The sequence below is a fragment of the Pristis pectinata genome, chromosome 12 (genome assembly GCF_009764475.1).
Source record: "Pristis pectinata isolate sPriPec2 chromosome 12, sPriPec2.1.pri, whole genome shotgun sequence".
In the NCBI taxonomy this organism is placed as follows: Eukaryota; Metazoa; Chordata; class Chondrichthyes; order Rhinopristiformes; family Pristidae; genus Pristis; species Pristis pectinata.
Genome location: NC_067416.1, coordinates 1,068,968 through 1,092,225, shown reverse-complemented (window position 1 = coordinate 1,092,225; position 23,258 = coordinate 1,068,968). Strand labels below are relative to the sequence as shown.

Sequence of the window (23,258 nt, the reverse complement as noted above, 5' to 3'; positions counted from 1 at the left end):
CACATCAGGCAGATGTGCGGGTTGGTAGGTTAATCGATTGCTGTAAATTACTCTGCGTAGATTGGAGAATCAGAGGAGTATTGTTGGGCATGTGAGAGAGAACAGGTTACAGGGAAGTAAGGGGGGGGGAATAGGATTGATATGAGAGCCCACATAGACTCGGTGGGCTGAATGGCCTCTTTTTTTATGGCATGAGAAACATGATATTTGAATACTTGGCTAATAATGCAGTTCATATGGCTGCTCAGTGGTGGGTGTAAAGCTTATTTGCCTTGGAATGAGGCTGCTCCCCATGAGCTGGGAGAGACTCTGCCTGCCCACCTGTATGTGTATTCATCAATAGGTGTGTATAGGAGTACGATGCACACAGTGAGCATAATCATTTAACAGGTCCGACTGTAAACAAAAGAGCAGCCAGCAGGATTTCCTGCATTGCACTAGAAAGGATGGAAACTGGGTGAGCTTGAAATTTCATGTTTTCTGCCTGTTAGTTTATGGACTTTGGTGGTAGCAGAGTCACATATGTTGCCCATCTCCAATTACCTTGAGTGATGGCATCGGGCTGCTGCCTTCTACCTAGTGATTACTTTCATACCTGTGAAGTATCAGGTTACTTCAGAGGGTTATCAGAATTGACCCATACAGTGTGGGACTGCGGTTGTGTGAAGGATACCCAAGCTGGGGTACAAGTTTCCATCCTTGAAGGCATTAGTCAACCAGCTCATGTTTACAACAATCCCACAGCTTTTGCAGTTCTTTTTAGAAAGAGGTAGTGAAACGTTAGGGTTTATAGTGAGGATTCAAAAGTAAAGAGTCTTGATGACTGCATATAAAATGATAGTTAGGCCACGTGTAGAATATATGCTTTTCTTTGAGCCCCTTGTTATAAGATTGAATACATTCATCCACAGAACATCCAATGCAGATTTTCCAGAAAACGCTTTCTCTCAACCTGAGAAGATTGAGGAGGATTTGATAAATGTATTCAAAATGATAAAAGGAATTGACATAGAAAATTAGTTCCTTTGATAAATTGAATTAAAAATAAGAGGCACTGATCTCAAGATCTGCACTCTGCACATAAACTAGTTTAAAGGGCTATTGGAACAAGGATCTCCATAAAAAAGGGTTGGCAGAAAATGCTCAGCAGGTCATAGAGGGACTTATACAGCACGAAAACAGGCTGATCGACCCAACTCGTCCATACTGACCAAAGTGCCCACCCTAACCCATTTATCTATGTTTGGCTTATATCCATCGAAATCTTTCCTACCCATGTCTGTCTAGCTTTTCAATTGTAATTGTACCCACTTCTACCACTTCCTCCAGCAGCTTGTTCCATCTACTCACCACCCTCTGTGCGGAAAAACTTGCCCTCAGGTCCCCGTTAAATCTTTCCCTTCTCACAGACCTGTGCCCTCTAGTTTTAGACTCCCCTGCCCTGATAAAAGACTGCAACCCTATCTATGCCCCTCATGGTTTTATAAACCTAAGGTCACCCCTCAGCCGTCTTTATTCTTGGAAAACAGTCCCAGACTGTCCTGTCTTTCCTTGCAACTCAAGCCCTTCAGTCCTAGTAACGTTCCTATGAACCTTTTCTGCACCCTCTCTTGCCTAATCACAGCCTTTCAACAGCATGGCAACCAGCCTATTATAACCATAGACAACTGCCCTCTATCTGACAGTGTTCATGGAGAGAGAAACAGTGAATATTACCAGTTAATGACCTTTCACCAGAGGTAGGAAAAGCTGGAAGTCAATGTTTTTGATTTCTGACTCTTCCTTATTCTGATGGAAGGTCATCAATCTGAAATGTTAGCAGCATCTGTGGAGACAGAACAAAGTTAATCTGTTGAGCATTTCCAGCAGTCTCTGTTTTTATTTCCAGCATTGGCAGTTTTTTCCAACTAATGAAAAGTATTCATTTAGGGCTTGTCCTATACCTTCTGGCTCCACACATAGATTGTCTGTTGTTCAGAGCCAGAGACCCCGGTTCAATTTCGGCTGCTGTCTGTAAGGAGTTTGTACATTCTCCCCGTCTGCATGGGTTTCCTTTGGGTCCTCCAGTTTTCTCCCACATTCCAAAGGAATTAGGAAGTTGCGGGCGTGTTATGTTGGCGCCAGGAGCGTGGCGGCACTTGCGGGCTACCCCCAGAACACTCTACGCAAAAGATGCATTTCACTGTGTGTTTCGATGTACATGTGAGTAATAAAGAAATCTTATCTAATGGGCCCTATTCTTTCCCTGGTTGTTCTTTTGACCTTAATATACTTGTAGAACACCTTCAAATTTACTTTAATCCTATCAGTCAGTAGTATCTCATGACCCCTCTTTCACTTCCTAGTTTCCTTTCCACATGTCTTCCTACATGTTTTATGCCCTTGAAGGCCTCCCCTGTCTTTAGTTCTTTATACCCACGGTTGGGTTCCAGCTCTCGACATCCAGGGTTCCTCTACGTGTTGCCCCTGGCTTTTATCCTTACAGGACCATGGTGGCCCTGAACTCTTGCTATTTCTGCTTTGAATGCTTTCCACTGTGCAGAGGTAGACTTACAACGAGTAGATGACCCATTCTACCTTTGCCAGGTCTTGTCTTATTTCAATGAAATTGGCATTCCCCTAATTTAAGACCTTTTATTCCTGGTCTATCCTTAACTTTTTCTGTAACCATTTTAAAATAATAGCGCTATGGTCATTATCTCCAAAATGCTCCCCACTGACAATCCCTCCACCTGACCGGCTGCAGTCTCCAAGGCAAGGTCCAGTAATGTTCCTTCCCTTGTTGGCTATCTACATATTGTGTCAAAAAGCTCTCCTGGACAAAATCAATTCTGATGAAGGGTCTCAGCCCGAAACGTTGACTGCTCATTTCCCTCCATAGATGCTGCCTGACCTGCTGAGTTCCTCTAGCACTTTGTATGCAGATTTCCAGCATCTGCAGTGTCTCTTGTGCCCCTGCATGAAATTCCACCCCCCTGAGCCTTTTGCACTGGCAATCCCAGTTTATATTTGAGAAACTGAAATCCCTGTGTATATAACTATTTCTAATCACATCTTTCTGCTTTTTTTTCCTGCATTTTGGTTCCTCTATCTTTTATTGCTATTAAGAGGTCTGTAATACACCCTCAGCAAAGTGACAACACCCTTTTTTTTCTTCCAAATCTCTACCCATATGGTTTCATTTTAGGAGCCTTTCTCACTATCCTCCCTCAATGGTGAAGTAATGCATTCCTTTTATTATGAGTGCAGCACCACCTTTTTTTTTACATCGCTTGAAAACTCTGTACCCTGGGATACTGAGTTACTAGTCTTGCCTGTCTTTCAACCAAGTATCAGTGATGGCAACTATGTCATAGTTCCACAATTTAATTGAATCTTTGAGCTTATCTACCTTGCTAAATTATAGACTCCTTGCGCTAAAATGGATGCAATTTGGCTTCAGCTCAGCAAGTCTACACTGACCATCAACTGCCTATTTGTACTAATCCTATGTTAATCCCTTTTTTTCATTCTCCCCACATTCTCAACAACTCCCCCCAGATTCCACCACTCTCCTGGGAGCAATTAACAGTGACCAATTAACCTACTAAGCTACACTTTTAGGAATGTGGGAGGAAACCAGAGCACCCAGAGCAAACTTGCATAGTCACAGGAAGAACATGCAAACTAACAGATAGGACCCAAGGTCAGGACTGAACCCAGGTCAGTGGAGCTACGTGGTAGCTCTTTACCTGCTGGTACCACTGTACTCCCTTTGCAAAATATGTGTTTGCTGTGGTAGTCATTACAGTGAATTGGAGAAATGATTTTGACACCAGCTAACTCTGAGGTTGGATATGTACTTGTCACAGAGTTATCAGAACTGTACACCATGGAATGGTATCTGGACTCTGTAAAATGTTTGGGCCGTGGAGAAACCTCTGGCTTGTTACTTTGTGATGTAAAAAGTAACTGGGCCACAAGCAATATCCAAGAGTAAATGTGACTTACAAAGTAGTGCCGGTCTTTCAGGGTCAGTGTGTGCTCGAGTATAGAGATGTCATGTTTCTGTACTCAGCTGCAAAGAAGTATTTACCATCTCATCTGGCTGACTGTAATGATACCACTGCTCCTGAACAGAAAAGACTTTTATCTTAGGGTGGGTCTCTGGCATACTTGACTCGAGCTGAGATCACACAAACACAGCCTTTGTGATAGACTCCTCCCTTTCCTCAAGATGACTTGTTTCTTTTCCTCCTTGGTTACAGATGCCATTAAATACATTACGTAAACTAAAATGTTTTATTTTTCTGGTGCCATGGTTTTATGATTTTAAAATAATTTGTTTGGATTGTGACAGCATGAGTTTCATTGAGCCTGGAACTTCCCTATCAACCTGTGATGTCACCTTGTCAGACAGGCCTCAGTATAATAATATATTTTTGGGCGATGGCTTTACAAGATGCAAATTCTACATTTCAAGATTTCCTCAAAGAACTAGGCTGAAGAGTAGAGAGGACCCAAGTGCCTCATTCCATTCTTTATTTTGCAAGTTGGCAGACATCACTGAGTGTTTGCTCTGTTCAGGGCTGGATTAGAAAAATACCTGTTGATAAACACACTCCTTCAGCCAGATCTTAATTGGTACTTCTGGGCTATTTGGAACTCAGCATGTTAGTCTAGAAAGAAATGTAGATGCTGGAAATCTGAAATAAAAACAGAAAATGCTGGAGATACTTAGCAGGTCAGGCAGCATGTGTGGAGAGAGAAAATCACAGAATTAACATTTCAGATGGACCTTTCATATGTTCAGGTTGATCTGAAGTAGCAACTCTTGTTTCTCCTTCCACAGATGCTGTCTGGCCTGCTGAATATCTTTGGTATTTTCTGTTTTTACTTCAGCCCAGCAAGATGCAGCTTACTAGTATTTGGTCTTATTAGACTCCTCTTTAGTCACTGAAGCTATTCAACCAATTTTTTTTTAAGTCACTTAAACCCTGCATCTAACGAGTACGACCAACTTCAGTGTTGAGTTTAGACATTGCCACATTAAAAAAAAACCTACCTGTGCTGAGTTTCAAGAAGATGGATTTAAATAATAGTGACTTCGTCCAGATCCAGACCACACTCTTGAAAGAGAATCACATGAACTTTTGAAGAGTAGGTCATGCTTGACTAATGTGGCTGAATTATTTGAGGATGCCATTAGCATGGGAAATAGGAGAGGTTTCTAGATGGGCTTCTGGAAGGCACTCAAAGGGCTGAATTATCATGCAGGTTGCATAAGCATGACTTGCAGTCACATGAGCTGAGGCTGTGGTGTGATTTAACTGTTAGCTGTTTGTTGGGGTAGATACAGAAACTGTTTCCTCTGTTGCTGAACCCAGAGTAAAAGAGCCCGGTCTTCAAATTAGAGCCAGGTCATTCAGGATTGACAGCAGAAAGCAGATTTTTTCAGAATACATTGAATTTCCCCTGACGCACTGCTTACCCGACGCATTGCTCCCCTCCCCCAGACTGTTCTGGGGGCAACAATGTCCCATTGAAGCTCTTCTCCGTGCTCTATCTGCAATTATACCTCTCCCTGTCTCTCGTTTTTTTTTATTTAAAGCATTGTTCTGGCCTTGATTCCTGTAACTTTGTTTAATTTTAGGACCTTGAGGCATAGCTTTTGTCAAAAGCTTTCAAAAAGCCCACAAAAGCCATATTATAAATAACCCCACTATTACTTAATCTCAAATAATTCAAGGCAGTTTATCAGGCAGGATCTGGCCAATTTGAGTTCTGTGCCAGGGTCGAGGTGTTGTTCTTCAGACACCCTTTCCCGCGATTGATCAAAGGCTGCACTGGTGCTTGGAAGATGATGACGTCTGCCTTCGCTTAGGGTTGGCTCCTGACATCTGCACATTTTCCACAGTCTCGCCTTGACCCTTTGTTGCAGGAGGGGAGTGTTGTGCGGCAGTGGTAGGTTGGTCGTGCCCGTTGTCCTGAAGAGTGTAAGGCCCATCCTCTTGTATGCTTCAGCAGACAAGTCAACAGTGGTGGAGCTCAGCCTCTGAGAGCACGTAATTGAAGTGTTATCTGCGTCATTGAAGAGTGCCCCACGTGAATCTTGCTGCCTGGTTAGTGTTGAGTTATTACTGCAGTCAAATCGATTGAACTGATTTAATTCCATTACTGAATGCTGATCTTGGGCAAGTGGGCCTACAGTTGCCTGGCTTTGATTTCCTAAATCTTTGATTATTTCCTGCTGTGTAGACTCACCACTCAGCAAACATTCTGCCAGGCTATAGGGAGAGCCGCAAGGATTTCTACTGTCAGGTCACATCACTTACCCTGTGGCTTCCTCTGTCTTGACTTTGTCACTTTCAAGCACCTCTGTTGCTTTAACATTGAAGTCATCCAGGGTACTGGATAGCTCATGGGAATTAGAGAGCATAATATGATTTGAAGTTAACATTGGATGCAGCCTGACCTGCTGAGTTCCTCCAACATTTTGTGTGTTGCTTCAGGTTAACTTTTCTGCTTGTGAGGATATCCTGAAAATTCACTTGGCTGAGGGATTTCTTTGTAACGAGCTGCCGTCCTCAGCTTTCCTCACTCCTACGGCCATTAGACATGGAACCAAAGTCGCACAGGCATTGCGCTCATTAAAAAATACACACGTCCCTCAGAAACATCCAAAGAATGGGATGGGCTCGTTAGATGCAGAGGGTTGCTGTTCGGTAGGGATGCGTCACCACATTGGATGCAGCAATATTCCACAAAAAACACAGAGGTGAATTACAAGGTGATTGTTTCCTTTAACAATAGCGACTGAGGGTGGAATGTTGCTTAGTGTTATTGGAGAGCTTGCTTCTCAATGAATAGTAATGTGGGACTTTTAATATTTGTAAGAATTTCTGGATCTTACAAATATTAAAGTTGCAGCCACTTCTGGCATTGCATGCTGTTGGTACATGTGATGTATGCTGCTGGTATAGTGTGTAGAATAACCGATGACGAGCTTTTGTTGAAGATATTCTGACTGACAAGATGGATTAAAGGTATTTGAATTGTTATCCCTAATGTCTGCTCTTGGGATTACTGTCCTTAGTTGGAAGTCAGTAATCCCAAATGCAGACCGGTTTATCTAATTTCTTCACTGATTAGCAAACCTCTCCCCCTCCTGGCTAGTAGATATTAGCTACTCGATGAGGTTCTCTACCGGGGCTGGAGCCCACATCTTGACCGTGAAGGTGAGAGAAATCAGGGTATATCAGGAATAAGTGACTGACTCAGTACCACACACTTTATGCATTAACAAAGCTATTTCAGCTTTTCCATTAACTCACTTGGTGTTTTTGGTTCGTTCTTCTCTAGAATAGGAAGTGAAAATGATGGTGTAATGGTTCTTAGGGCACTTTCTATATAAAAAAAAACTGGTGTGTTTGGGTCTGTGAATGTCTGATAGTATTTTTTTCATTGTTCTTTGAGCTGCAGTAACCATTTGCTGGCAACTGTGTAAGGAACTTTTCACTGAGATATGCAGACACTTCCTTTCAATTCCTGCTCGGCAGACTTTATGCAGCCGAATCGGAAATTACCACTCTTGATGGTGGTTCTTCTGTTTGGAGTTCTACCCTTCCCAGTTGATAACCTGTGTGGGGTGTTCCAACCAACCCACTCCTCCTGTCAGCCAAGCAAAATTTACTCAAAATATAGAATCAAAAGCACATGAAGCAGAGTATTCATCTGGCTGGGGTTGCTGCTTCACATGGGCCTACTCCTATTTCATCTCACCCCATCAGCATTTCCTCCTAGGCACTCACAGTAAAACATTGACTTTGGGAATATTCAGCAGATCTTTAGAGATCTAATCCAATCCTAGCAGATGCAAAATTGGAAAGAAGGTTCCAGTCAGGCAGAAACTCATACACTTTCTGTTATCGACATTGAAGTTGTCACTGAGAGGCTGAGGCAGACACCTATGGCATGACACTCAGAGTGAACAAGAGGCTACTGCTTTAGGTTTATTTTTAATTTATTCACTTACAAGATGTGGAAGTAGCTGGTATAATTATCCCTAAACTTAGAAGGTAATTTTAAATAAAATGAACCATATTACAGGTCTGGTGTGATGTATCTGAAGATCCAGTAAGAATAGGGCATTCCTTTTCCTGAAGGGTGCTAGTGAATCAGATGGGGTTTGACCACAATCCGGTAGTTTCATTATTACAGTGACTTGATTAACATTTCAATTCCAGATTTATTTAATTATTGAATTGAAATTCCCAGCTGCCATTATTTCACTTGAACTGTTACCCCTGGATCAACAGTTCAGAGCTCTGATTGCTAATCCAGTGCAGTATTTAACTATTACAACACCAAACTCTTCAGCCCACTGTTTAATTCACAAGGAATACTTGAAAGAAATCCCAGTTCCTAGAGCATCTCCAGGAATGTGACCAGTGGCTGTGCTATTGCTGTTGTGTGGCTGTGCCAGGGCTGCCCAGATCAGCTTTTAACACCTTTGTGGGAAGTGCAGACAATCTGATTAGGTTCAACGTGTCCTGAACAGGTTTTGGGGATACTCAGCTGGACAGGCAGAATCTTTTTTTTTCAGATTTTCAGCATTTGCAGTTTTGTTTTGGGGAATGTTTCCATTGTTTGCGTTTTGCCTGGGGTCTTGGCGACAAGTGTAGATTCACAACAAGACAAAGAGATTTCCTGTGTCCGTGAAGATCCTAAATCCATGTAATCCCAGACTTGATCCGCGCGTTTTCCAATTTATGAATGGATTAGTTACTTTTCCATGTTTCTCAGACTGCCTGTGATTTAAATCCTCTCCGTCCTCTGGAATAAGGTTCATAATAAGATTCACAAATATAGCATTTGAATGCCGTCATTATACAAACAAAATGCCTGTCGCACTACACTAGTCTCCAGTTTATAGCTGGTCACACCAACCAAAACTTTTAGCTACAGAAAAGGGTCATTTAAAACTGAGATGCACAGAAATGTCTTCTCCCAGAGGGTAGTGAATCTCAGGAATTCCCTGCCCTGAGGGTGGTGGATGCCAGATCATTTGATATATTTAAAGTGGAGGTCGATAAATATTTGAAGGATCTGGGAATTGAGGTTTATGGGGAACTGGCACAGAAGAGGAGTTGAAGCCAGCATAGATCAGCCATGGTTGTATTGAATGGTGGGGCAGTATTGAGGGGCTGAGTGGCCCCCTCCTGCTCCTGTTCCCTTGTATTCTTATTATGTAGCTATAACATCGTTATTGTGTTTGATAATCCCTGACCATTCTCTCTGTCTAATGGAATCATAGAGTGCTTTCGCTCATCGAAGATTTCTTCCATTACTTGCTGTGTGCCTCCATTCGAGGTTATGTAAACTAAGGGTAGCCTTGGTTTATTTTGGACGTTTCTACTTCAGGCTGAACTAACTTTTGTTTGATACGTTTCACTTGAAGGGAAGTGCCCTGTTCAAGGAATTGTCCAGCACAGGAGGACATCTTTTTGATGGAGCTTTCCAATTGGTCCCACTTGCCTATTCCTTCCCCGTAATCCTCCACAATTTTCCCTTTCATGAATTAATCCAACTCTCCTTTGAAAGTTGCATTTGAATGTACTTCCAGTGCCCTATCAGACAGTTTCCCTATCATAACCATACCTCATTTTAAGGCACTTTGATGCAGAGATCTGCTCTATTATTTTAGATAGGTAATTGATTAGAGATTTGAAGGGGTGGGATTGAAAATTTAGCATTTAAGGTGAGATTTGATCTTATTTTGTTAGGTGTTGCTAATTTTAGTGGTTTAGCAGACAGAATCTGATGTGTGTCTGGATATGCCCACTGACCGTACAAGATGCACATTCCCCACTGCCCTTACTTGCCTGGTTTAAATCTGCAAGGCTGACGTTGCTAAGAGCATCTGACAGGTGAGTTATGTGGGTGGGCCAGAACTGGCCTTGTGAATACTGAAACGATTAAAAGCAGGTAATTTGCCTTATTATTGCTTTCCTTCCTTACAGTGGTGAAATCTCTGTTGAAATGAGAGGGCTTGTGGAACCTGTTCAACCAGGTGCAGGATCTGTGAGCAGGTTCCTTAGTGTGAGCCCTGGGCAGTCTCAGCAAGTTCTTTCTGCATCTTCAGCAGTGCAGTGTACAGAGAGATTTGCCAGCTGGAATCTGTCAGCATGTCTGGGATGCACACATACCAAAGTGCTGAATTTGGTTGAAATTAGTGGAGTGAATGTTGTAGTTTTCTGCAGAACTGCCAGTATTTACCAGCAGAATCCAGCCTGTAAACTCCCCTTATATTGAAACTGGCAGTTCCAAACTGAGCAGTTCAGGATAGTAGCAGAAGCCATCATGTTGCATTAGAAATGGTCTGGGTTAAACTTCAGGATGCAAGTAAACACTGCTGCAGCTTATCAATGACCGGTAGCAGCAAGTGGCTATCAGCATGTGTGGCCCTCTACACCTTTCCACTATCTGTGCAATGACACTCAGTTCAAATCAGCTTGCTGATATGTCCACGTCACACAGTTATACACACTGCAATCTTCAACAGCATAAAAGGAGTCAGACTCTCAGCAGTGGGTAAACAGGAACGTTCTGTGTTGCTTCTGTACTGTGTGATAAATGCTGTCTTTCCTTGGGGCTAGTTCATGAAAGAAAGTTGTTTCAGAGTAGGCCCACCTTAGGGTCAGAGCTGTTAGAGCTGTCATTAGATGCCCTGATCAGAAGTAGTTTCACATCTGTTTCTCAGTTTTGAATAGATATTCAGATATCCTCACACAGGCAAGGACGGCAGCCGTATTGTGCACACCGAGTACAGTAAATATTGATGAGATATCGAGATGAACATTGTGTCATCCAAAAGAGAATATCACCTTGCAGGCAGTATTTGCTTAATTTTAAATTACTTGTATACATCTCTTAACAAAAATAGAAGCAGTGTGCTATCCATTATTGTGTTGCTAAGGAGCATGCTCTTTAAGTGCATGTGTTGAATTTGTGTAGTATCCTGAAATCATTTTAAAGGAACATATGTAATCGATGAGACACTTTATTTTGATGGGAAAGTTGTCAAATGGAAGAGTGTGAAGGTGAGGGTTTTCTCGAATGACATTGATGGGAGATGAAGGTTCTGTCAGGGACCATGGCATCAAAGGTTGAGTTTGAGAAGCCAGGAGGCAGGTTGATGACTGTGGAGAATGACATTTGGTTTAAACAGTGCTTGTAAAGAACAGGCACAGAAGCAGTTGAGATCGACGGGGATTGCAGGTGTGGATAGCAAGAAATGTGAAAAGTAGATAGAGCCTTGTTTGAGATCAGGACCATGCATGATGTGGCTGTGGCCTGAATATGGAGGGAAAGATTTGGAGAGGGTGACCGTAGTGAATTTGAAGGGCAGAGGGCAAAGAAAACAGAAAAGGGGTTAAAGTCACCTGAAGATGAGTTGTTCTGTGCAGAACCTGAAAGGGGGAGGGGTGGTGTTTGTTGAGAAATGATGTGTACTTGGGATTGGGGTGGGTGTGGAGAGGGCAGGGGAAAGATGGAGAGGACAAAGCAAATACCTCTAATGAGTCCTTGCTCTGAGGTCACCCAGTCAATAGATTAATGGGGGCATTTAGACAAGGAGAATATAAACAAAGGAAGATGAAAGCTGTGAAATGAGGGCAGTGAGAGAGTAAGGACTATGAGAGAGGAATGTTCTCACAGAGGGAGGTGCATCTCTAATTTTCACTCTTCAAAGTGTTGGAGACTAGTTCCTTCGAAGTATTTAAAGTGGGGGTAGATGATGTTTTAAAGATTGGGCAATGAGGGCTATGGCGATCTGGCACAGAGGAGGAGATGAAGCCCAGGCCAGATCAGACGTGATCACTGAGTGGTGGGGCCGAGGGGCTTCGTGCAAACGTTGTGAAATGCAGGGCGTCAGGATGTGCCCAGCAGGTCAGGCTGTGCTAATGAAGAGGAGAAACTGAGCCAACATCACACACAGACTAGCCAATTCTGATGCAGACAAAGCAAGCTGCGTGGAGTTGTGGAAGTCATTACTCAATCACACTTCTTGAGGAGACCCTCCCTGCACTCTTCCAGCCTCTTAGTTGCTCAACCAGTCTGCTTCTGCCTATGGTCCACAAGCAGGGCCACACTGGTAGACTCATCATTTCGGCCTGATCTTTTCCCACACAACTTCCTGCTTTCTACGTTTGATTCTGTTCTTTCTCTCTTTGTTTGGTATCGCCCAAACACGTGAGACAGATCGGATGTCCTCTGCTATGTTGGCAGTTTCCTGATGCCACCAGCTCACTTTCACCATGGATGTCCACTCCCTCTAGGTTCCATCTTGTAGCAGGACACCCCGAGGGTTCTTTGCTTCCTCCTTGAACGGGCCAACCAGTCCTCTCCTCCTCCACCATGTTTTGCCCAGCTGAACTTGCTGTCACATTGAACAACTTCTATTTTAACCTCACTCACTTCCTCCAAATGAAAGGGGTAGTTATGGAACCCACATAGTTCCAAACCTCTGCACTTGTTCCTTCTCCAGAACAGATGCGGTTAAAGCCTTGTCAACTCTGATATTGCAAAAACCACAGATCAGAAGATAACTGAGAATGGAAGGTGCTGTTGTCTGAACAGATGTAGGGAGATGGATAAACTGGGGGAGTGGAATGGAGTCCTTACAGGAAGCAGGGTGAGAGGACGAGTGGACAAGAAGAAATGAGGTTCCTCTTGTCCTCGCCTTCCACCCACTAGTCTTCCATTTCGATGGATCATTCTCAGTAGTTACAACCTTCAATGTGATGCCATTGCTGGACACATCTGCCCTTCCCCTCCCCTTTCAGCATTCTGTAGGGGCTGTTCTCTCTGTGACACTGGTTCACTCTTTCTTCTCCACCAAGCCCATCTCTCATGGCATGTTCCTGTGTAACTTCCCTTCCTCACCATCCAGGGATCTAAGTGATTCTTTCAGATGGAGCAGAGATTCGGTTGTATCTCATCCAATTTTGTATATTGTACTAGGTGCTCACGATGTTGCCTCCTTACGTTAGAGAAACCAAACGCACATTGGGTGACCTCTTCAGATCACCTCCTCAGTGAAAGGATGACTGAGCTTCCCATTACCCGTCACTTTAATTCTTCATCCCACACCCACAGACTGCTTGGTAGCTCCTACACTATCCCAATGAAGCTTGAGAAACAAAGTGCTAAATACACTCAGTAGGTCAAGCGGTTATTTATGAAAAAGGAAACAGTTCAGGTTTCAGCTTCGAGACTCTTCCAGCCTTTTTCTGTTTTTATTTCAGATTCCCAGCATCTAGTTTTTTTGATTTAGTGAGAAGCAGCATCTCGTCTTCCCAGTAGGCTCATTACAGTCCTCAGGCCTTGACATTCAATTCAACAATTTCAGATAGCCAGCCTTGCCACTTTGTATGAGAAGGGTTAGCAACTTGAAACATTAACTCCTTTTCCCTCTTCACAGATATTGCCTGACCTGCTGAATATTTTCAGCATTCTGTTTTCATTTTCTATCAGAGAAACCTGTTTTTTGAGGTGGGTGCAACAGAACATGACTAAACCAGGAGGCTGTGGGAGAGGCCTGAGACTATTGATGCTCTTGTGGGCCCTCTACTAAACCAGCACTTCTGTAAATCCCCCGCTGATTGTACCACCATCTCGTGTGCCCCTGAAAGTACTGGTAAAGCCCCAGAGACCCCTGTAAGTATTTACATATTCCCAGGGACAACCCCTTAATATTAACAGTGTTGTGAGTCTCCTGTCCTAACATCTAAATATCAGTTCCAGATATGCAGAGAATGTACGGTTCACACCCTCCTACTCGACCAGCCTGTAGTATATTGTGCAAGAGTACACCTTTCTACTGTGTTGTCTGGATTAGAGAGTATTAGCTATAAGGAGAGGTTGGACAAACTTGGGTTGTTTTCTCTGGAGTGTTGGAGGCTGAGTGGAGACCTGATTGAAAATATATAAAATTATGAGAGGCATGGTTAGGGTAGATAGTCGGTCTTTTTCCCAGGGTGGAAGTGTCAAATACTAGAGGGCATAGCTTTGTTGTGGTTGAAGCAACATTTGAGAGGCATTTAGACAGACACATGAATGGGCAGGGAATGGAGGGATATAGGCTACGTGCAGGCAGATGGGATTAGTTTAATCATCGTCAGTACAGACATGGTGCGTCAAAGGGCTGTTCCTGTGCTGTATGTTCTGTGACCTACCAGCCTACAGTATCTTGCTCAAGAGCACGTCCTCCTACTTACTCCTTGCAATTATCCAGCTTCCCATTGAAAGCATCTCTTCTATTCACTTCAGCTAATCCTAGGGAGTGAAATCCAACTCTTTCTGCTCTAATTTGTGATTATCTTATGGGTTATCACTTTACATCTATGCTTTCAATCCTTTTCATAATGTTAAAGACTTCTGTTAGGTCACCATTAGCCATCTCTTTTCAAAAGACCCCCAGCTTTAATGTTTCCTGATGGTTAAAGTACGTATGACTCACGCCTGCTCCACCCTTCATCAAGATTCTGGCTGGTCTTTTACCTCCGCGCCACTTCCCTACATCATCTCTCATCCCTTCGTACCCATCGTGTTTTGAATATACATGGTGACTGAGCCTCTACAGACCTGTTAGGCTATGGTACAGTAACATTAACTGCCCTCTGGGTAAAGTTGAGGAGAATTCCATACCTTTACAACCCTCTGCCAGAGGAACAGGTCTAATGGCCGATTCCTTCACTTGAGATTGGGCCTTCTGTTTCTAACTCCCCAGCTGGACAAAACTGCTTTCAGGCATCTCCCTCTTCATCTGTTACGTCCAGATCATCTCTCATTCTTAAACTATCCTCCTAGCATAACCACCACCCTCTGCATCTCTGCTACCTCCCTCTGTGCCAGGAATCCACCTAGTGAATCCATGCTGCACTGACTTCTGGTAAGTGTAGCTTCCTTTTGCCAAAGTGATGCCCTGCAGGCCTAATGAGCTGTCATCCATTGTCAGTGTTTGCAGTGGGTTCCAGGTTGATACAGTAGCTGCCTGCATCCTTCTAATGTGTGGTTACTTGCATACACAGGCACAGAACAAACAGACCGGTGTCCTCGCTGCTGCAAAGGTGATTGAAACAAAGAGTGAGGAGGAGCTGGAAGATTACATTGTGGAGATTGATATCCTAGCATCCTGTGATCACCATCATATCGTCAAGCTGCTTGATGCATTTTACTATGAAAACAAACTGTGGGTAAGAGACATTCATGGTGCTGGGTTCAACACTGCTATTTCACTTTTGGGACTTGGATCTAGCTCATCTAAAGGACTGCACCTTTGAGACTGCAGCACTCTCTCAGCTTGGCACTTCCATAACAGATTAGACTGAGAGTAAAGTACTTTGCAGTTGCTAAAAATGTTTTAAACCCACTTCAATAAAGTGTAGACAGTGCACCTTTTGAAGTGGTGATGTTTCCTTCTGGACCAGATCCTCCACCGTAGATTCACAGCATTTGGCTGCTTCCACCACCACCCCGCCCCCCCCCCCCAGCTCCAGCTTGTGTCATATTATCGTTCTCTCCAACCTCCTGGGTGGGGAAAATGATGATTACATAATGACCCAGAGCATATTGTTGAGCAATTTCATGCAGCTAGTGGGTCATCGTGAAGAATGCTCATAAGAGAGAGTAGTAGACAGACTTGGTGAGCTGCATTTCCAGATTGGTGTCAGGTACTGGGTCAGCTTTAAAAAGGGAACCACAGCTTCAGTGGTACATTCCATTTCAGATTCACTCCTCACGTTACAGCTTGAGAATCAGAATAAAATTCGGACTTCTCCTCAGCCAGGAGAAACAATCAAGGCCACCAAGAATTCTGTAAGGTTCAATAAGATTTCTTGTTCTTATATACTTGACAAAATACAGTCCTACTTTAGCTAGTCTCCTCATATGGTAAACCCATCATCCCTGCAACTAGTCACCGCACTCCCTGTGTGGCAAGTATGTCACTCTTTAGGTAAGGAAACCTAGGGTGGCCACAGGGCTCTGAATGGGTCTCACCAAGGCCGTACACAGTTGCAGCAAGGCATCTTTATTCTTGCCTTCCTGATCACTTGCTGCATCTGCCTATTGGCTTTCGGGTGTAGCAAGAGTAACTAACTCCCCTTGAACGTCAACATCACCCTGCTTCTCTTGAACTGAGGCAGGTCGAAGGTGTTAACAACACTAGCAGCCATGACCCCACTGAATAGCAGAACAGCCTCAAAGACTGAAAGGCCTCCTGATTTCATGGGGTGAACAAATCTGAGCTGAGTGATTGATGGCTGCATGAGTTTTTATACCTGCTTCCTCCTGTACCCCAGCTGGTATTGCCCCTCGCGCCCGTGGCTTGCCCCTTGTGCCGGCGGCCAGAATTTACTTCATGGTCAGATGCAGCATCACAGGATCTATTATGGGATGAGAACAATGTCCCTTCAGAGTGTGATACACTGTGTTACTGGGGATTAACCCTCCACCTCTCCCCCAAAGCTCTTGCCATTTTCCCTGCTCTTGTGCAGTCAAACCCCACTTTCCCTGGTCTTGTCACTTCCACCTCTGTCCCATGGCAGCAGTAAGACTCCTCACCCAGATGGGCTTCGTACCAAAGCTCAGTGTAAGGGGGAAGGGATTTATTGGAATTGGTTTATTATTGTCAGGTGTACTGAGACAGTGGAAAACTTGTCTTGCATCCCATTCATACAGGTCAATTCATTACACAGTGCATTGAGGTAGTACAGGGTAAAAACAATAACAGAATCCAGAGTAAAGTGTCACAACTACAGGGAAGTGCAGTGCAAGTAGACAATAAGGTACAAGGTCAAATAAGGTAGGTTGTGAGGGTCAGAGTCTATCTCATATAAGGGAACCCCTCAATAGTCTTATCACCATGGGATGGAAGCTGTTCTTGAGCCTCAGATTTAAGAGGGGATCTGAGGGGTAGCTTTTTCACCCAGGGAGCAGTGAGTACTAGAATGCACTGCCCCTGAGAGACTGGTGGAAGCTGAGGCACTGGCAGGTGTCCAGACAAGCACTTAAATTGCCCAGGTATAGAAAACAATGGGCCAAGTGGTGAGAGATGGGGTTAATGTGGATGAGTTCTCACTGTTGGGCGTGGATGTGGTGAGCGGCTTGGCCTGTTTCCATGCTGTGTGACTCTATGATGCGGGACAGCTCCTCAGCATCTCCAAACATTTTGGTGTCAGTCTCAGGGTTTGCTGAATCTTGGGAGCCAGGGGTGATATTCATTTCTTGTTTAATTGTTTACTGGCAGCCTTGGTGGCTTTGCCAGAAGTCTCTTTCTTAACAACTGACTTGATCATGGCCTCTATTCAGTCACTTGTTAAAACCAATAGGGTTGTTGTCGTGGGGGACTTCAACTTCACTAATATAAACTGGGACCTCCTTAGTAAAAGAAGTTTAGATGGGGCTGAGTTTATTAGGTGTATCCAGGAGGGTTTCTTAAATCAATAAGTAGATAGTTGAATGAGAGGAGGGGCCGTACTGGACCTGGTGATGGATAATGAGCCTGGTCAGGTGACTGACCTTTCAGTGGGAGAAGTTAGGGAACAGTGATCACAACTCCTTAAGTTTTAAGATAGCTATGGATAAGGATCAGTATGGACCTTGCAGGAGAGTATTACATTGGAGCAGGGCAAATTATGAGAGCATTAGGCAGGAACTAGGGAGAGTTAATTAGGAACAGCTGGTTTTGGGCAACTCCACATCTGACAATGTGGAGGGTGTTTAAAGACCAACTGCACAAAGTACGGGACAGGGATGTTCCAGTAAGAGGAAGGACAAGGATGGCAAGGTAAGGGAACCTTGGATGTTGAGAGAGGTGGTGAATTTAGTCAAGAAGGAAAAGGAAATGTATGTAAAGCTAGGAAGCTAGGATCAACTTGACGATTATAAAGAAGCCAGAAAAGAACTCAAGAAGGGAATTAGGAAGCCAGGAGGGGCCATGAAAAGTCTTTGGAAAGTAGGATTAAAGAGAATCCCAAGGCATTCTATACATACATCAAGAGCAAGGGAATAACTAGGGAGCATGTAGGACCACTCAAGGATAAAGGATGGAACATGTGCTTGGAAGTGGAGGATGTTGGTGAGGTCCTTAATGAGTACTTTGCATCAGTATTTACTAAGGAGAAGGACAGGGAAATCAGTGCGGAGCATGCTAATGTGCTCGGGCATTTGAGATAAAGTAGCAGGAACTGTTGGGTGTCTTCAAGAGCATTAAGGTGGATAAGTCCCCAGGGCCTGATGGAATATACCCCAGGTTATTGAGAGAGGCAAGAGATGAGATTGCTGGGGCTTTGACCAAGATCTTAATGTCCTCTCTAGCCACAGGTGAGGTCCTGAAGGACTGGTGAGTAGCTGATGTTGTCCCATTATTCAAGAAGGGAAACGGGGATAATCCTGAAATCTCTATACTGGTGAATCTCACGTCAGTGGTAGGGAAGTTACTGGCGAGGATTCTTCAGGATGGGAATCATGAGCATTTGGAAAACATGGCCTAATTAGGGACAGTCAGCATGACTTTGTGCAGGCAAGTTGTGCCTTGCTAACTTAATTGAGTTTTTTGAGGAGGTGACGAGGGTGATTGAAGGTAGAGCTGTGGATGTTGTCTACATGGATTTAGTAAGGTGGTTAACAAGGTCCCTCATGAGAGGCTCATTCAGAAGATTAAGATGCATGGGATCCAGGGTGAATTGGCCATTGGGATTCAGAGCTGGTTTGCCCGTACAAGACAGAGGGTAGTGGTTGATGGGACTTATTCACAGCTAGAGGTCTGTGACTAGTGGTGTTCCTCAGGGATCTGTACTGGGACCTCTGTTATTTGTGATTATATAAATGACCTGGATGAAAATGTAGATGGGTGGGTTAGTGAGTTTGCAGATGATATGAAGACTGGTGGTGCTGTGGATAGTGTAGGAGACTGGCAAAGGATACAGCAGGATACTGATCAGTTGCAGATATGGGCAGAGAGATGGCAGATGGAGTTTAACCCAGCCAAGTGTGAAGTGTTGCAACTTGGGAGATCAAATGTAAGTTGCAGAACACTAAATAGCAGGACCCTTAACAGTGTTGATGAGTAGAGGGATCTTGGGGTCTAAGTTCAGAGCTCGCTGAAGGTGGCTACACAGGTAATAGCATGGTAAGGAAGGCGTATGGCATGCTTGTCTTTATTAGTTGAGGCACTGAGTTCAAGAGTCAGGAAGTTATGCTGCAGCTTTATAAAACTGGTTAGGCTGCATTTGAAATATTGCATTCAGTTCTGATTGTCCCATTACAGGAAGGATGTGGAGGCTTTGGAGAGGGTGCAGAAGAGGTTCACCAGGATGCTGCCTGGATTAGAGGGCATGTGCTATAAGGAGAGATTGGACAAACTGGGGTTGTTCTCTCTGGAGCAGCGGAGGCTGAGGGAAGATCTGATCGAGGTTTATAAGATTATGAGAGGCACAGACAGAGAAGGCAGCTGGTATCTTTTTCCCAGGGTTGAAATGTCTAATACCAGAGAGCATGTGTTTAAGGTGATAGGGGGCAAGTTCAAAGGAGATACGTGGGGCAAGTTTTTTTTTTGTACACAGAGCGGTGGGTGCCTGGAATGCACTGTCTGGGGTGGTGGTGGAGGCAGATACGATAGAGGCGTTCAAGAGGGTCTTAGATAGGCACATGAATGTGTGGGAAATGTAAGGATATGGATATTTAGGCAGAAGGGATTAGTTTAGTTGGGCATTTGATTACTGATTTAATTAGATTGGCACAACACTGTGGGCTGAAGGGACTGTTCTGTGCTGTACTGTTCTATGTTCTAGGTATGTAGGATGATTCGGGTGATGGATGCTCTCTCCAATTAGACCCTTCTTTGCTTGTATCCATTATTTCTGCCTGAGCAGATGCTGCTGGTTCTGTCCCAAAGTTGCACAGTTGAATTGGGAGTGGGTCCCATGCTAGCGTTCTCCATTGCCTTCGCTCTGCACTGTTTGTAAAGAGTAAATGCAGCAGTTGCTAGTCTGACTGGACAAGGCAGGAAAGCTCACTGCTCACCTGTCAGCTTAAGTGGTAGCCCAGAGCCCTCCAGGAACTGTTGAGCAGGAATGGGGACTGAGTGCAGGGCACATTTCTCTGGCCATTGCATGTGACCACTTTACAAATGGTTAGCCTGTCTAGTTCATTAAAATGCATTGAACTTTCACTAGCCATAGTAACAGAGGCCTACAGAATCATAAAGAGTAGGTGCTCAGTGACCCACTGTGACTGGTATCTATAGTTAACATGCATTTTCATTCACCCAGGGCAACTGGTAACTATAGTCTTTCCTCTCAGCTTGTTTCCTTTGTGTGATTTCTGTCCTGCATAATTTTAACTTTGGGTAGATGTTTGTTGGATATGTGCAGCTGTGGTACAGATCTTTGACTGTTCTTTTACTGAGTGAAAGGTGAGATGTGATTAGCTGCTGACCACACCATTGTTTCATGGCCTGTGGCATCATGTTTCTAATCGCTGACCCGTCCCCACAGATCCTGATCGAGTTCTGCGCTGGAGGTGCTGTGGATGCAGTCATGTTGGGTAAGTGTACAGTCAGTTAATGTACAGGTAGGTGTGAGCACTGAAACACTGATCCCTTTCTATGTCACATTCTCAGCCCGAGTCTCCACATTCTGTTGGGCTTGCTGAGGGTTAACAAGCCTCCTGGTTTGGAATCTGCAAATTTAAATACCTCTTCTTCCAGCTATACAGCCAAACCACAGGGAGAAATAGCTTTCAGAAGTGGTCACGGACAGAATGCCGTGAGCCACCACTGCCCCCTCTCACCACCCTGGAAAACTGCCCTTCTCCCATTCTGTCTTTTCTCTTCTAACCAATATTTTATCTAGATTTCTACTCGCCCTTTAATTTTATGACATTAACCTTTCTATGGTATTGTGCAAAAGACTTTCTAAAGCCCATGTTACCTGCATCTGTGCATTATCCCCATTTACCCTACCTTTGAGGCGTGTCAACCCATGCTTCCTACTAATATTCACTCTTCATCTACATACAGTTATTTGATCTTTAATTAAAGAAGAAAAAATTCAGCTAGCTGGCCTGTCATTCTATGGCCTCTCTCCCTTTTGAAAGTGGCCATCTTCATGAGTATTCTCCAACTGACATTCATACTACTTGATGCTGCAGTCCCCTTCCTTGTCTCCCTCATCCTAACTAACTTTTCTTCCTGATGGATGGTGCTTCTCTTAGTCTTGCCCATCTAAGGATTATCTTTCAGTATCCTTTTTGGTAACGTTTGATACATCATTTATTCACTGCTTCCAGAATTTTTGGATTATCTTCAGAATATCAAGCCTGAAGATGAGAATATAAGGAACAGTAGTAGGTCACTTGGCCCTTGAGCCTGCCCCACAGTACAACATGATCATGGCTGATCTGCCCCAGGTCCCCTCCTGTCTGTGCCAGTTCCCCATAGTCCTCTATTCCCTGATAGAATCATAGTCATACAGCACAGAAACGGGCCCTTCAGCCCACCATGTCCATGCTGACCATCAAGCACCCATCTATACTAATCCTATTTACCAGCAGTTGGTCTGCAGCCTGCAATGCTGTGATCCAAGTGCTCATCCAGATACTTTGTAAATGATGTGAGGGTACCTGCCTCTACCACTCCCTCAGGCAGTGTGTTCCAGATTATAACCACCACTGGGTGAAAAGCATTCTTCCTTGGATCCCCTCTAAACCTCCTACTCCTCACCTGAAACTTCTGCCCTCTGGTTTTTGACATCTCCATTGTGGGGAAAAGTTTCTCACTATCCACCTGAGCTCTCTTCACTGATGTTGTATACGTCTATCAACTCCCTCCTCAGCCCCCTCCACTCCAAGGAAAGCGGACACAACCTATCCACATCCCTGGTGACATCCAGATGAACCCTCTCTGCACCCTCTCCAGTGCAATCACATCCTTCCTACAGTGTGGGGACTAGAACTGCACACAGTGCTCCATCTGTGGCTTAACCAATGTTTTATAAAGCTGTACCAAGACCTCCCTGCTCTTGTATTCTATACCCTAGCTAATGAGGGCCAGCACCTTCCTCACCAGTTTATCTGTGCTTCCACCTTTGGGGATCTTTAGACTTGTAAACCAAGGTCCCTCTATCCTTCAGTACACCATAAGGGCCGTACCATTAATGGTACATGTCCTACCCTTATTAGACCTCCCAAAAAGCATCATCTTGCACACCTTGGGATTAAGTTCCATCTGCATTTCTCCACCCAATTTACCAACTAATCAGTATCAACACCACCAATTTTCATGAAATCATATCTGCTATATTCATATTCCAAATCTCTCAATGTATTAATTTTTTAAAAAGATATCTTTATTAGTCACATGTATTTCACTGCGTGTTTCAATGTACATCTTTTGCGTAGTGTGTTCTGGGGAGCCCGTAAGTGTCGCCATGCTTCTGGCGTCAACATAGCGTGCCCACAACTTCCTAACCCGTACATCTTTGGAATGTGGGAGGAAACTGGAGAACCCAGAGGAAACCCACACAGACATGGGGAGAACGTACAAGCTCCTTCCAGACAGTGGCCAGAATTGAACCCAGGTCGCTGGTGCTGTAAAACGTTATGCTAGCTGCTACACTGCTGTGCTTGCCAATGATCCAACCTCCACACCCTTCAGGCTATAAAATTCCAAAGATTCACCACACTCTGCAAGTAATTGTTCCTACCCTTAAGTAACCAGTAACCATCTCCTCTTGTTTGAGGCTCTCCCACCAGTGGCAACATTCTTTGAAGTTAGAAGAATGAAGGGTGATCTGACTGAAATGCCCCATCACACTCCCCTCAGCTACGTCAGCAAGATCACCCCTCATTCATCTAACTCCATAGAATATGGATCTAATTTCTTCAGCCACTCACCGTGGGCTCATCCCGGGAATTAGACCAGGCACCTCACTCGAACAATTCTCTCTTCACTCATCTTAGTAAAATGTTTTAATCGTTTTGATAGTTTTAAATTATTTTTCTTTGCTCCTCATAGATATTTACCCTGCTCTTAATCTCCCCTTGTTTCCTCACATTACTCCAGTTCATTCTTTAACCCTCATCTATTTCCCTTTCAGTCTTTGTATTTTTATCCTACTTGCATGTTCTTGTACCCAGACTCTGTAGTTTCACTTGTTAGTAGGAATATAGCTCCACATCTTTGCAGTTTCAATCCTGCGAGCCACTGCTTGGCC

At 44.1% G+C, this 23,258-nt stretch overlaps 1 protein-coding gene across 3 annotated transcripts in view; it reads left to right on the top strand.

Annotated features, from left to right (window-relative positions):
* The window catches only part of LOC127576417 (STE20-like serine/threonine-protein kinase), a 103,708-nt gene that overhangs the window by 28,795 nt on the left and 51,655 nt on the right, over window positions 1–23,258 (top strand). For all 3 annotated transcript variants that reach the window (XM_052026930.1, XM_052026929.1, XM_052026927.1), the window contains exons 2-3: window positions 15,072–15,236; window positions 20,541–20,589. In XM_052026930.1, coding sequence (XP_051882890.1) covers window positions 15,072–15,236; window positions 20,541–20,589 — 214 coding nt within the window. The remainder of the gene's footprint in view (window positions 1–15,071; window positions 15,237–20,540; window positions 20,590–23,258) is intronic.